The 13,469-nt window shown below is 44.1% G+C and overlaps 3 protein-coding genes across 3 annotated transcripts; 2 read left to right on the forward strand and 1 right to left on the reverse strand.

Moving 5' to 3' along the window:
* Positions 1-1,059: 1,059 nt before the first annotated feature.
* On the reverse strand, positions 1,060-2,045 carry EDB93DRAFT_1255417 (uncharacterized protein; the record flags this gene model as incomplete). Its single annotated transcript, XM_041453778.1, has 3 exons — positions 1,060-1,736; positions 1,813-1,919; positions 1,972-2,045. 3 exons carry the CDS (start codon positions 2,043-2,045, stop codon positions 1,060-1,062), a joined length of 858 nt encoding a protein of 285 aa, XP_041302568.1.
* Positions 2,046-4,717: 2,672 nt separating this feature from the next.
* On the forward strand, positions 4,718-5,601 carry EDB93DRAFT_1094236 (uncharacterized protein; the record flags this gene model as incomplete). Its single annotated transcript, XM_041446579.1, has 3 exons — positions 4,718-4,930; positions 4,981-5,215; positions 5,444-5,601. 3 exons carry the CDS (start codon positions 4,718-4,720, stop codon positions 5,599-5,601), a joined length of 606 nt encoding a protein of 201 aa, XP_041302569.1.
* Positions 5,602-6,870: 1,269 nt separating this feature from the next.
* EDB93DRAFT_1255418 (uncharacterized protein) lies at positions 6,871-7,231 on the forward strand (the record flags this gene model as incomplete). Its single annotated transcript, XM_041453779.1, has 3 exons — positions 6,871-6,931; positions 6,984-7,122; positions 7,177-7,231. The coding sequence occupies 3 exons, from the start codon at positions 6,871-6,873 to the stop codon at positions 7,229-7,231; spliced, it is 255 nt and encodes an 84-aa protein (XP_041302570.1).
* Positions 7,232-13,469: the final 6,238 nt, after the last annotated feature.

The following is a 13,469-nucleotide window of genomic DNA, read 5'->3' on the forward strand; positions in this document are numbered from 1 at the left end:
AGGCTATACTGTCATAAGTATTAATACAAGCCCTGGTAGTGTAACAAACCATGAATGCATACTTAGCAAGGATCCTCAGCCCCCACAAATGTATGCATACATGGGATCCTCAGCCTCATACATGCTTCTTTGTATCAATACAATAGCTCATACCTATTTCTGGCTTTCCTGGATGCTTCTATGTATCAATACAACCACTTGTATCTATTTCTGGCTTTCCTGGATGCTTCTTGGATGGGCTTCTTTGTATCAATACAGTTGCCCGTTCCTATTTCTGGCTTCCCCAGATGCTTCTATGTATCAATACAGTACCTCATACCTATTTCTGGCTTCCAGGGGATGCTTCCTTGTATCAATACATATCAATACACTCACTCATACCTAAGTATCACTAGCCTATTAGTATTTGTGGATTTTTGTATTAATACATTGACTGGTACCCTACCATTTGGTGCCTGGATGGCGAAGCAAAAATTTATTCTAAGTCTCACTATCACTGAATATGTTCAAAAACAAAGTAACATTTCATTATTTTATGACGGCACCAAGCAAAGTATTACAGCAAAATAAAAAGCAATATACCACAAGAACATGAGTGTATCATGAAGTGCCAACAAGTCGCAAAGCAAAAGTAATACAGCAAAAATCAAAGCAATTAAGCACAAAACATCAGTAAGATATCACAAGAACACGTGTACAATGAGTCTGTCTAAGTGGTTGACTTACGAGCCTTGCTATTGTGCCCTTTCTTTGAAACATGCACATCACTACCAATGCGGTTGGCTTAATCCAAACATGTTGATGGCACATGGGAATGCGTACTGCGATGCCAAGGCTGAATCACATTATCATCAAGCGGCTCCATGATGCCATCTATGTCTGTCTGGGCAGGAGTTCCCACAGTGACTGAAAGAGAAATGTGCATGGGAGATGCTGCATGGTCAGAAGGAGATACTGGTTGAGGAACAGCAGGTGCTGCATCCATGGAAGTAATGATGGGTGCAAGAGCATCTGCAGAAGGTGTGAGAGGTGTTGAATATGTGGAAGTAATAGTGGACATTAGAGGATTGTGTCCATGGACATAACAGCAGATGTCAGAGGCTCTGGGTCCATCAGAGTTGCAGGAAGGTGAGAAGCCCCAGGTGCCTCAATAGATACTGAAGGTGGCACAGATGCAGAGAGTGGTTGAAGTGCACAAGGTGGCTGAGGGTTGTCTGGACTCTTAGATTCAATTCTCCAAAAGCATGGAGGTGAGATGAGACCAAGGACTGCATCCCTATTCCAGGATGAAATGGGTGAATCCTGATCATTCACAGGTGCTGCAGAAAGAATCAGTAGACCCTGACTCACAGGTGAAGGAGGTAGGGAGGGAAACATTGGTAGATTGAATGAATCCAAATCCACCTGTGAAAAATCCATCGACTCAGGATCCAGAGACAGCAAGTGCTCCAATGACAGTAAGGGATCCAACAATGGCACAGATGGGGTGTGGTGGATTTCATCTAGAAGCTTGACATTATGTCTTGGGCCTTGAAGAGTAGAAGTAGAACTATGTGGAGTGGCTAGTGCGGTGATTTTGAGGCCAATGCCAGCCGAAGTTGATGATTCTCTTGTAGGTGGAATTACAGTTGAGTTTGTTGAAGGATGGGAGGCATTAACAGCTGTGATATCAGGGCCGATGCTGGCTGAACTCTCATCAACCAATGATTCTCCCACAGGCAGAGTCATGCTTGAGTCTGTCAAATGATAGGAGGCATTAACAGTTGTAGCACTATCAGTATCAATGTCTGAGGCAGAAGAATATTTACTTACTGAATGCGCCTTTCAAAAAGGCAGTGAATGACTCAACAATGCAACTGTGATGATTGGGTAGTGTCTTGTGAAAATTGAAACCAGAAAAGCCCTTTCCATGATGGAAACTGTACCATATTAGATTAGAACAAAGCCCAGAAAGTATCCATGTGCACATACCTGAAGACACGAATCTCCCCATTCACACGAGGATCAGGTCCCCTAAGGTAGACACTTCTGTGCCATCCAGTCATCTCATGAATAGCATCTAATCTGAGTCACAATCTCGGCCTTGACTTCAGAATTGGCCTTGTACTCTGTCTGGATGAAGTGTTTGACTGCTGATGGACCTCGAGTGTGATTCATAGTCGTACCCATCATTTTGGTGATGGTCTTGGTAAACTGGGTGACACGTGCCCTTCCTGAAGCTGTGGATGCACAGTACAAATAAGAACATATTTGCTATTACAATTATGATTAGTTGAACTGAACTGAAATGAAAATGAAACATGACATATACAGAATGCCATTGTTTGGTGTACACACCCAGCTGCTTCATCTGCTTGTTCGTCAATTGACTTTCTGTGAGTGTAATACCAGCATCATCTTTGAAATGTGCTGCTATTTTTGGCCATTTTTCAAACCACTCTCAGTATGTATTAGTACAATATGCAGCCACTTCCCCTTGCAGCTGACTGAGGCAAAAGCCATCCACCTTACTTTTTAGGAAATCAGACTGCTCGTGAGTCATCCATGACATTCCAGGCATCTATCAACCAGCAGCAGGCTAAATAAATGTCATAATCTGGATGTGGTGACACATACCTTGTGTTTTTCTGATCAGACTCAGTGTTAGTATGCTTGGAGCGGTGTACGGATACTCCATTCAGCAACAAAATCTGAAAATTTTCTTCAGATTGACCAATGAGAGTGTGAGAGAGCTGGAGTTTGCCGAAAGCTTATAATAGCCAGGCTAGACTCGCATTTTTTTTACCCACCCAACTTGTTTTTCCACTCCGCATTGTTGCCCTAATTGTCACTGCCACCTTTTTGATCAAAATGAAAGTTTTTCCCACCTTAGCAAAGAACGAAACTTTCAGTTTGTCCGAGCTCGCTAGTGCTTTGGAGCTGATATGCAGCCAACATGGTAAGTTGTGTCACTTTTACATGTTACTATTAGAAGAACTGAGAGTTCAAAGTCAATGCACATGATATTATTGCGTAAATAAGTAAAGTACTATACCTGAGAGTTCAAAGTCAATGCACGAAGCATGTAAGACTTGTGAACTCTGCACTATGGGCGAGTCTATGTAAACAAATATAAACAATTCCTAGTATGGTATGTGTCCCCGAAGTGTCTTAGAGGTCTGTCCTCAAAGTGTCCTCAAAGTCCTCAAAGTTATCTACTAATATAGTAATGTCCTTGAAGTGTCCTTCAAGTCTTCGAAGTCTTAGAAGTCTTTGACCTATCTAGTGTGAAGTCACCACACAACTAATAGACTGTTGCACTATTAGCTGCTTCAGAGATATCAAGTAATAATAATATTCAATAGCCCTGGGTCTGTTTAGATGACTGTATATACATAATACATAGAGCATCCAAGTCAGTTGAGTGTAGGACAATAATTGTCCTGAAGTTGTGGCTGTGTCTACATGTAAGTCAACAACTCAGACTGTAACAAGTACACACTTGCCCCATTCCTTACACAAATCACGCACACAATCATATATCCTTTCTTAATACTCATGAGATGCCATTGCAAATCATCACCAAACCAACAAGAAGCACGCCAGCAGACAAAGTATGTACATTACTTGCGGTGAGTGGTTGTATATTTTACATAGTCTATTGGACAGGAACATGTTCATCAGGCATATTAGTCATGAACACATTAAAGCACAATGCAGATGGAGGCAGAGACAGGGAGCCCAAGATGTATGTTAACTAGTTCTACTGATGTATAATACTGAGGTCATTGCAGGTCACACTGAACACTTTTGAAACCTTAGATGAGATACTGAGCAGGACATATACTGGTAGTAGCCACCATCACAATGGTTGTCAAGCTTGTGTTTGTGCCATTCTGCAGAATATAGACATGTGAGGGTGGAGCATTGTGAGATCAGAGTTTCTGGAGCAAGTATCAGAGGCTACTGCTTTGCTCAATGACACTGAAGCTCTGTCAACATCTGTTGCAAATTTAGAGGGTCCGTGCACCACATATCTTAAAACTGAATGTTCATGTCTTCTTCATACAGCATATTTCTGGCTTGCGGCTGAGGAGCAAATCCTATCTCTGATGGACTAAGATCCAGAAGCACTGGACCACACCCTGTTCAGTGATGGGCTAGTATGGCAGCATGTTTAATTATACTGTGCTTTGATTATATCACATGATTGAATACACCGTGCTTTGATGATATCATGTGATTGAATGTATGTTGTTGAATTTTGATCAAGGTAACCAACTGTTAATATTGCAATAATGGTCTTGAAAGCTAAGTTTAAAGGTTATCGTTGAAAACTCAACAAGTATGACCACCAGTTCATTGCAGAAAACAGTGCTTGATCTGCTCTGAGGCGAAGCACCGACATAATGATGACACTCAAGATGGTGCTCCAGTAGGAAGCGTGTTTCATGCACATACGTCTATAGATGTCACACAAAGGGTCCGACATTCAGTCAAGACTTCATATTTTTGGACGCCACAAGTGATATCATTGCCACATGTTGTTTCACCTGCGCCAACCCCATCAGGACTTACGGAGGCTTTAAATTTTGACATGGTTGATGAAGCTTATGTAGAATTCCTTGCGGATATGACCACAGACATGAAGGCTATTAAAACCAAAAGGAAACACACAGCAGGGGTAAGTCATCTTTTCTCTCTCTGTATGTTGCTCACCATGTTCAAGGACGAACCTATGAAGCTATGGATCCCAGAGCGAGAAACATTGCTTAGAGAGTTCATCCAACTCAAAGGATGTGAAGACACTGTGTTATATCAAATATGCCAAGTTTTACCTGGATGTCCAAATGAAGCTGTCATCCATTGTAGGGACTGTGAAGGGCTTCAGCTGTACTGTCAAGGATGCACAGTTGTGCAACACACTGTGACACCATTGCATGTTATGGAGGTAAGTTTTTTATATTTGTCTTTTTGGTCTGCATTGTTCACTCTGCTCAGATATGGATGGGCACCCATTTCCAATGTATCTCACTCCGTGACCTTGGCCTACGTGTTCAACTTGGCCATCCTCCTGGAGTCATGTGTTGTAATCCAGCCTCTGCATTCAATAATGATTTCCCTGTACTCGAGATCAACGGCATACACAGTGTCACCCTGGATTTCTGTAACTGCACTACAGCACAAACTCATGATATTCAACTGTTGCCCACTCGCTGGTACCCAGCAACTGTTAGTTGTGTGGTGACTTCACACTAGATAGTTCGAAGACTTCTAAGACTTGAAGGACACTTCAAGGACATTACTATATTAGTAGATAACTTCGAGGACTTTGAGGACACTTTGAGGACATATATCATACTTGGAATTGTTTATATTTGTTTACATAGACTTGCCCATAGTGCAGAGTTCACAGTCTTACATGCTTCGTGCATTGACTTTGAACTCTTAGTTCTTCCAACAGCAACCACTACTCATCCACGGACGGCTGCTACTTTCCACCTTCTAGATCATTTCCAGATGTATACCTTTGAATCCAAAGGATCTGTATTCAAATACTATCAATCGCTGTCATGTCTGACCGACAATACAGAAATATGTCAACCGAAGGTACTGAGCTAATTTTATGATGTAGTTGGGATACTGACAGATATTTAGGACCATTATGGGTCTTTCTTAAGGATGAGTTGCCAACATTGTCACCTCACCTCTCTTCTACAAGCTGGATGTGGTCATGATCCAAGTGGTATTCTCAGCACGAAGGAAGGGGAGCTTGCAATACTTTGTCCAGCTTGTCCTCAGCTGGGCAGAAATTTGCCACAAGATTGGGAAAATGCTCCACCAAATGTAAAGTATGTTTCATGTTCTTATTTATGTACTCAACATTCATACTTACATTTTGCCAGGTGGATGTATGTATTATTTTTGGCTATTGATGCAAACTTTTGGTTATGCTGTTGCAACAAGTCTTCCAACCAAGTGAATCCAGGTCTAAGTAATGGCTGGTCATATTTTATGGAACAAACTGGATTCAAGGAGGTACTGGATGCTTGCAGTGGGCAGCTACAAAAGATGAGCATTTGTCAATTGGTAATGTGTGACTGGCTGATTTTGTATCATTTAGAAAAATTCCTGTGCAGGCCATAATGCTGTCAATCTTGCTGACACTAAAAAGGGCATGGGATGGCAGCCACAGGTGTTGGCGCCATAGTTTGTGCATGGCATAACCTGACTCGTCCATTGGCAGTCAGTGATCTACAGAAAGATGAAAAGTAAGTTCATTTCCTATTCCGTCTCAGTGCGAATCCTAATAGATGTTTGGTTAGATATGTCAATATGGATTATCTTTTCTTCTCAACTTTACGGTATGCGAGTGATGTTCATGTGCTTAACATCTCTTATGATATCGTGTGCCAATGGTCCAAACACCTTTGGACACAGATGTCATGGTACCCATCCAGGATCCATTTGCAGCCCAACAACAAAGTCTTCACATTTGTAGTTCTGAAATTCCATCTGCTGTCACACATCCTTTCTTGCCAAACCACATATTCCCTCAACCTCATCAAGGGTATGGCAAGGACTGATTGCAAGGCCATCAAATGAGGTTGGTCTAACATCAATCTAATTGCTACAAGTACATGAGAAATGGGCCCAGGACCGTGACACGACATCCTGGACAATCATTTCAGTGATTGGAATTGGCACAAAGTTTGTAATTTGGGTATGTACTGCATCTCTTTTTGTCTCTCTCACACTCACTTGTCACCGTTAGATCCTTTACTTTTACGGAAACTCAAAGAGGTGATTCCTGAGCATGACCAGCATATCTTTGACCTCTGAGACTTCAAAGAAGCAATTCCACCAGCCAGTCTTGCAGCCTGGCAGGACATGATCACAGAATGGGAACAGGACCGATCAAAACCAAATCCTTTCAAATTGGAGGGATCAGGTATGTATTTCAAGTTCATGTGGTGTATTGTAGTCTGACACTCTTGTTGCAGTCACTACACAAGCTTCCATCAGGCTTGAACTCTCACAACTCGAAGGGCAACAGCTCAGCCATGGTGTCGACACCTCCCTGTATCCAGATATATCTCCAAGTTTGTTAGTAGCTGTCAGAATTGATCTTGAATCTCTGCAGTAAGTGCTTCATGGTGCTGGCTGCTGACTGTTCATTGATCTTTTATTTCTTAGACAGCACCTAGCTATAGATAGTACCAATACTGGTGCTCACATGATGGATAATTAGCTTTCTCTACTACAACAACAAACAAACAGCCTGTACCACCATATCAAACAATGGGTACAGATACAAATGCTGTACATGCCATGTGTTGCCTACCTGCAAAGTGACACTCCTGATATGCCCAACCTGCCTGAAGAGCCAGTCCACTGTATAAGGTTATGGATGCCTTCCACAGTGGCGAATCTGGATATGACTTGTGACATTAACCTCTATGACATTGAGTGGAAACTGTGTTGTGCCCAGGCACATGATGCTCTCCAAGAACTCTGTAAACATCTATGACTCAAACAGCATCTCACTAGCTTCAAGAGGGTTTGGATTAGAGGACAATGTGTACATACAAGATCACGGGCAGTTATCGATACCGTACAGCTCAAGATAGATGTCACTGCTACGAAGTATTGCACAGCTTGGGCTGCCTTAGATTCCCTCAGATTAAACTCTCAAAGCTTATCTGATAGGTCAAATTCCTGAAACTCAATGATGACAATATTTGAGGGATGATAGAGGCACAGGCAGGGGGAGAAGGTGAAACAGAGGGTCGAAGATTAGTTTCAGTTTCCTGGATTTGGAAGCAACACCACAGCATGGGTGACAAAGAGCTTTTTACAGCCATGTGTGTGGAATGGTGCAAAGCACACACATGTGCTAACAGGTGGGCTGAAGAAGTTGATCTTGTGCAGGAGGAGATGCAGTGTGTACTTGCCTATTTTGATTGGCAAGGAAGGTGGTGGGATGAATGTGCCATTGCCAGAATTGATTTTGCAGTGCAAGAGAATGAAGCTCACATTGCTTATGCTTCATGGCAAGCTAACATCCGATGTTCGATGTGGACCCACTATCTTTCTTTGTGGAGTGTGGTTCCTGGCCTCCTTGCTCAGTCAGCTACATCCTATGCTTGTCATATCCCATATACCCACGCTTCTGATCCAGACCTTGGACCCTAGATCTGATCTGATCTGATATACAGATCCGCTTCCGATCCAAGATACAATAAGCTTCCTATTCATTTCCTGTTCATATAATGTTAATCACAGCCTATTCCTTTATTTGGTATTCCTTGTTCCCGGTATCTCAGTTATCCTTACTTCTGGCTATGTTTTATGATCCGTTAACCTGTGCTAATTTCCGACTTGCGTTTAACTTGTGATAAACTTCGCTTATACTTTGTGCATAGCCTTGGATAGTCTCCTAGTATATAAACCCTTGTATATGCCCTGTAATACCTCAGTTCAAATATCATCTTAGTTTGTTCTCTTTCTGTCCTCCGGACTCGAGCCTAGTTAAGCTCTTGTAGCATTCTGTCATATCCCATATTCCGGACCTACGTCCAACAATGTTCCCACGCTTCATCTGGACCTCGGACACTAGATCCGGTCCAGTCCAGTCCAATCCGATATACGATAAGCTTCTTAAATTCAATTCCTGTTCATCTAATGTTAACACAGCCTATTCCTTTATTTGGTATTCCTTGTTCCTGGTCTCTCGGTTATACTTACTTCTGGCTATGCGTTATGATCCATTGACCTGTGCTAATTTCTGACTCGCGTTTTGACTTGTGATAAACTTTGCTTATGCTTCGTACATAGCCTTCGGACCTTGCTTATTGATCTTTCCGATAGTCACTTAGTATATAAACTCTTGTATATGTCCTGTAGTTCCTCAGTCTGAATATCATATTAGTCCTCGCACTAGTCTTCACAACTAAGTCCTTATACTAGTTCCTTCCTTGTGAAATCTTCCTTAGACCTAGGGAGGAATTCCCTAGGCTGGAGCTCCGCTCCTCTGCTCCTCTGATCCTCTGATCCTACATTCCTCCAAGTTTCTGGAAGTTCGTCCGGATCTTTCCCATGGTCCTCCAGAACTATTCTGCTTTGGACATTGTCCTTGCAGCCCCACCTCTGTTTGCTTCTACTCAGGACTTGTCCTGAGTAGCCACTACACATATTCATATTAGGACGAAACCTCATTGTAATTTCCAGAAGTTCCTCCAGAACTTTCCCGCACTCATCCAGAAGTTACTTGCACTCGTCCAGAAAGCCCTTCTGAAGTTTTCCGCACCTTCGGACTTCCTAGGATCTTCTCTGGACATCAATCTGAAATTAAGGGCACATACTCAGGTAAGGGGCACAGCGCACGAGCTGAAGCCAAGCCCCTCAGAATCAGTCCTACCCTTTGTGCATGGTCTTAACACATTCCGAGACTTAAGGATTGTATCCTATAAGTCTACATCTCCGACTCTATCTTCAGATAGTCTATACTCTGTTGTTTTCTAGTCCGGACCTGTCCGGATTAGTCTTACACATGCTTCCGTTATCTGGACGACCTTCGGATATCATTACGGTACTCGTCCGATCCTCTAGACGTGTTATATCTCCCTCTCTAAAATAAGGGGCAATACTTGGGAAAGGGGCACAGCATATGAGCTGAGGCCAAAGCCCTATCGGATCTGTTAATATGAGAGTACGACCTTAACAATGCTGCATAATATGTTTTTCAGTGCTTTTATGTTTTTTTCCATATGTTTCTTGTATCTGGCAGCTAAATCTTAAATTACTATTATTGCATTCACTTGTTTGTCTCACTGGCAGTGGTCATGACTTGTATAGGCTGAGAGAACATGTTGATTTGTGCCTTTTGGCTGGTATGAAACAAATTTGTGTGATTTCCATTATTTCCTTATATGGATATGAAAAAAAACATGATATTCAGATACAAGATCTATTAGAGTGTGGAAGCCTAGAATAATACTTATGACAGTGCCTCAGACAGAAGATGAGAAGGTGATCTACCAGAGATCTAACACATCTGATGATCATTGATCTTAGTCAGCACACATTGTGGAGCACCCTGGGGATGAATGCCAAGGAGAGTATGAATACAGGACATCAGGGGGAGGTACTGCAGGGGGAGTATTGATACAAGAAGCCACTGGCCAGCAATGAGAAGTATGCATTCGTGGGTTGTTACTATGGCCATTAAGTATTATTAGTTGTGTGGTGACTTCACACTAGATAGGTCGAAGACTTCTAAGACTTCGAAGACTTGAAGGACACTTCAAGGACATTACTGTATTAGTAGATAACTTCGAGGACTTTGAGGACACTTTGAGGACAAACCTCTAAGACACTTCGAGGACACATACCATACTAGGAATTGTTTATATTTGTTTACATAGACTCGCCCATAGTGCAGAGTGTTAGAAGAACTGAGAGTTCAAAGTCAATGCACTTGATATTATTGTGTAAATAAGTAAAGTACTATACCTGAGAGTTCAAAGTCAATGCACGAAGCATGTAAGACTTGTGAACTCTGCACTATGGGCGAGTCTATGTAAACAAATATAAACAATTCCTAGTATGGTATGTGTCCTCGAAGTGTCCTCGAAGTCCTCGAAGTCCTCGAAGTTATCTACTAATATAGTAATGTCCTTGAAGTGTCCTTCAAGTCTTCGAAGTCTTAGAAGTCTTCGACCTATCTAGTGTGAAGTCACCACACAACTAACACTCCCCCCTGACTGAACACATCTCTAATCTCTAACAACTCCCCCCTCATCTGTGTAGTCCCATCATTATGCAAAATAGTTCCACCTTGGGTCGACTCAAAGACTTTGTCAAGATGTCGGCTGGCTGATCAGCTGTGGGCACAAAGATAGGCGCAATTATCTCTTTGTGAACAACGTCTCTGAGCCAATACCAACTAAGATCCAGTTGCTTCATCCTCCTGTGGTGTTCTGGGTGTTTGGCAACAGATATGGCGCTCTGGTTGTCTATTCTAAGTATGGATGGTGCAGTGGTGGAGAATCCCATCTCCTGCAGCAAGTTTCGCATCCATCGGATCTCCTTGCCTGCTGACACTGCAGAGATGTACTCTGCTTCAGTAGTAGATAGCGCAACAATGCTTTGTAGCTTAGAAGACCACGAGACGACTCCAGAGCCAATCTTCACCAAGTATCCACCAGTGGAGCGCCCTGTGTCCTTGCATCCACCATGATCAGCATCGGAATAGGTTGAGAACAGTTTGGTGCTTGATGGATCAGGCGCATAAGTGATCTTGTAGTCGGCAGTACCTCTGAGATAGCGAAGCAGGTGCTTGACAGCTTGCCAGTGAGCTAATCCTGGATTCGAGTTGAATCTGGCAAGATAACCAACAGCGTGGGCAATGTCTGGTCGAGTTGTTGTTGCCAGGTACATCAGGGCGCCTACTGCAGCCAGGTATGGGACGGTCTTCATGAGCTGGACCTCTTCAGGCGTCTGGGGACTCTGGGAGCGACTGAGTCGAAGGTTGGGCTGCATGGGAGTGGATATGGGCTTGCAATCAGCCATGCCAAAACGCTCGAGGATGTCTAGACAGTACTGCTGTTGAGATATGGTGATGGAGTGTTTAGACCAGTCTCTGTCTATCTTGATGCCCAGAAACTGAGTGGTGGGACCGAGATCGCGAAGCTTGAAGTGCTGGGAGAGCTCCTTGATGGTGCGGTCGATGGCAGCAGCAGATTTCGAAGCAAAGGTCATGTCATCTACGAAGACTGGCAGAATGATCCTTACATTGTCCTTTAGATAGATGTAGATGGACGCGTCCGAGTAGGACTGAGTGTAGCCCAAAGACTCGAGCACAGAGCGCATTTTCTGGTTCCATCTGTTGCCTCCTTGCTTGGTGCCATATATGCTCTTCTTCAACAAGCAAACCATCTCTTTGGCATCTCCTTCAACAAATCCCTCAGGCTGCTCCATGTAGACGTCGCAGTCCATCTCCCCATTGAGGTAGGCATGAGATATGTCTATAGAGCGCAGGTGGAGGTCGTGAATGGCGGCCATGGCTAGGACGACTCTTATGCTGGACATTCTGACTGTGGGCGCAAATATTTCGAGGTAGTCGAAGCCAGGTCTTTGATTGTAGCCTTTGGCCACCAATCTGCCTTTGTAGCGCTCCACAGATCCGTCTGCATTGCGCTTCACCTTGAACACCCACTTGCAGCCTATGACCTTCTTTCCAGCAGGTCTGGGGACGAGCTGCCAAGTGCCATTGATGCTGTGGGCGTTCAGCTCCTCCATGGCAGCTTGTTTCCACTGCTCCGCATCAGGGCGCTTCAGAGCTTCGGAGTAGGACAGGGGTTCAGCTGGTGAAGCTGCAGAGAGAACAATCTCATGGCCAAGATCCGCGTCCTCAATGTCATCATCCACATCAGAGTGTAGTTGGGCTGGAGATAGCTTCCACCACTCTCTAGGCTTGGTTCTATTGCGCCTGGGCAGTCTGGCTCCAATGCCAATGGGCGAGGGCGGTCTAGGAGGTGGAGATGGTGGTGGGGATGGAGTTGGAGGTGAGGCTCGGACTTTAGGAGGATCTGGATCAATATTAGGGACTACAGGGGCAGCAGGAGGCGCATCTGGAGGACCATTGCTCCCCCCATGATCCTGATACTCATCAGAGCTGGATTCATTATCAGCATCTGAATCGTCAGGTATTGGGAATGTCCTTCGTGTCTGTGGAATAGGTGGGACAGTAGGGCGAGTTGCTGCAAGTGTAGGTGCAGTAGGGACTGGTATGGAAGGCTCAGTAGGTCGCTTCGAGAGGGGGAAATATCTTTCATCAAAATCAGCTCGTTCTGATATTACTGTCTTCTTAGTAGTGGTATTGTAGAACTTCCAGCCCTTGTAGCCCTGAGGATACCCAATGAACACGCATTTCTCCATGTGAGATCCAAGTCCTTCTCTCTTGTCCTTCTGCACGTGCACATAGGCAGTGCAACCCCAGACTCGAAGATGGGAGACATCTGGCTTCCTTCCATGCCACAGTTCGTAGGGAGTGGCGCTTTTCACTGCGCTTGTGGGGCATCTGTTCCACACGTGCACTAGGGCACCTAGAGCCTCGCCCCAGAATGCTTTAGGTAGGCCAGTTTCATCCAGCATGGTGGTGATGCGCTCAGAGAGCAGCCTGTTGGCTCGCTCTGCAACACCATTCTGCTGAGGACGTGCTCGGACTGTGTGCTGGCGCTCTATGCCGCAGGAGTTGGTGAACTGCAAGAAAGCATTGCTCATGTACTCCCCTCCCTTGTCGTCCCTCAGGATCTTGATTTTTCGCTCTGACTGGTTCTCAGCATAAGCCTTGAATGTCTTGAAGGCCTCAAAGACATCAGACTTTGCTTTGATGGGCAAGACGAATCTGAATCTGGAGTAGTCGTCTATGAAGGACACCCAATAGCGAAATCCTGAGAAGCTGGGGTGAGGGACTTGGTGCACGT

The sequence above is a fragment of the Suillus bovinus genome, assembly GCF_016758785.1.
Source record: "Suillus bovinus strain UH-Sbo-P2 chromosome Unknown EDB93scaffold_92, whole genome shotgun sequence".
NCBI lineage: Eukaryota > Fungi > Basidiomycota > Agaricomycetes > Boletales > Suillaceae > Suillus > Suillus bovinus.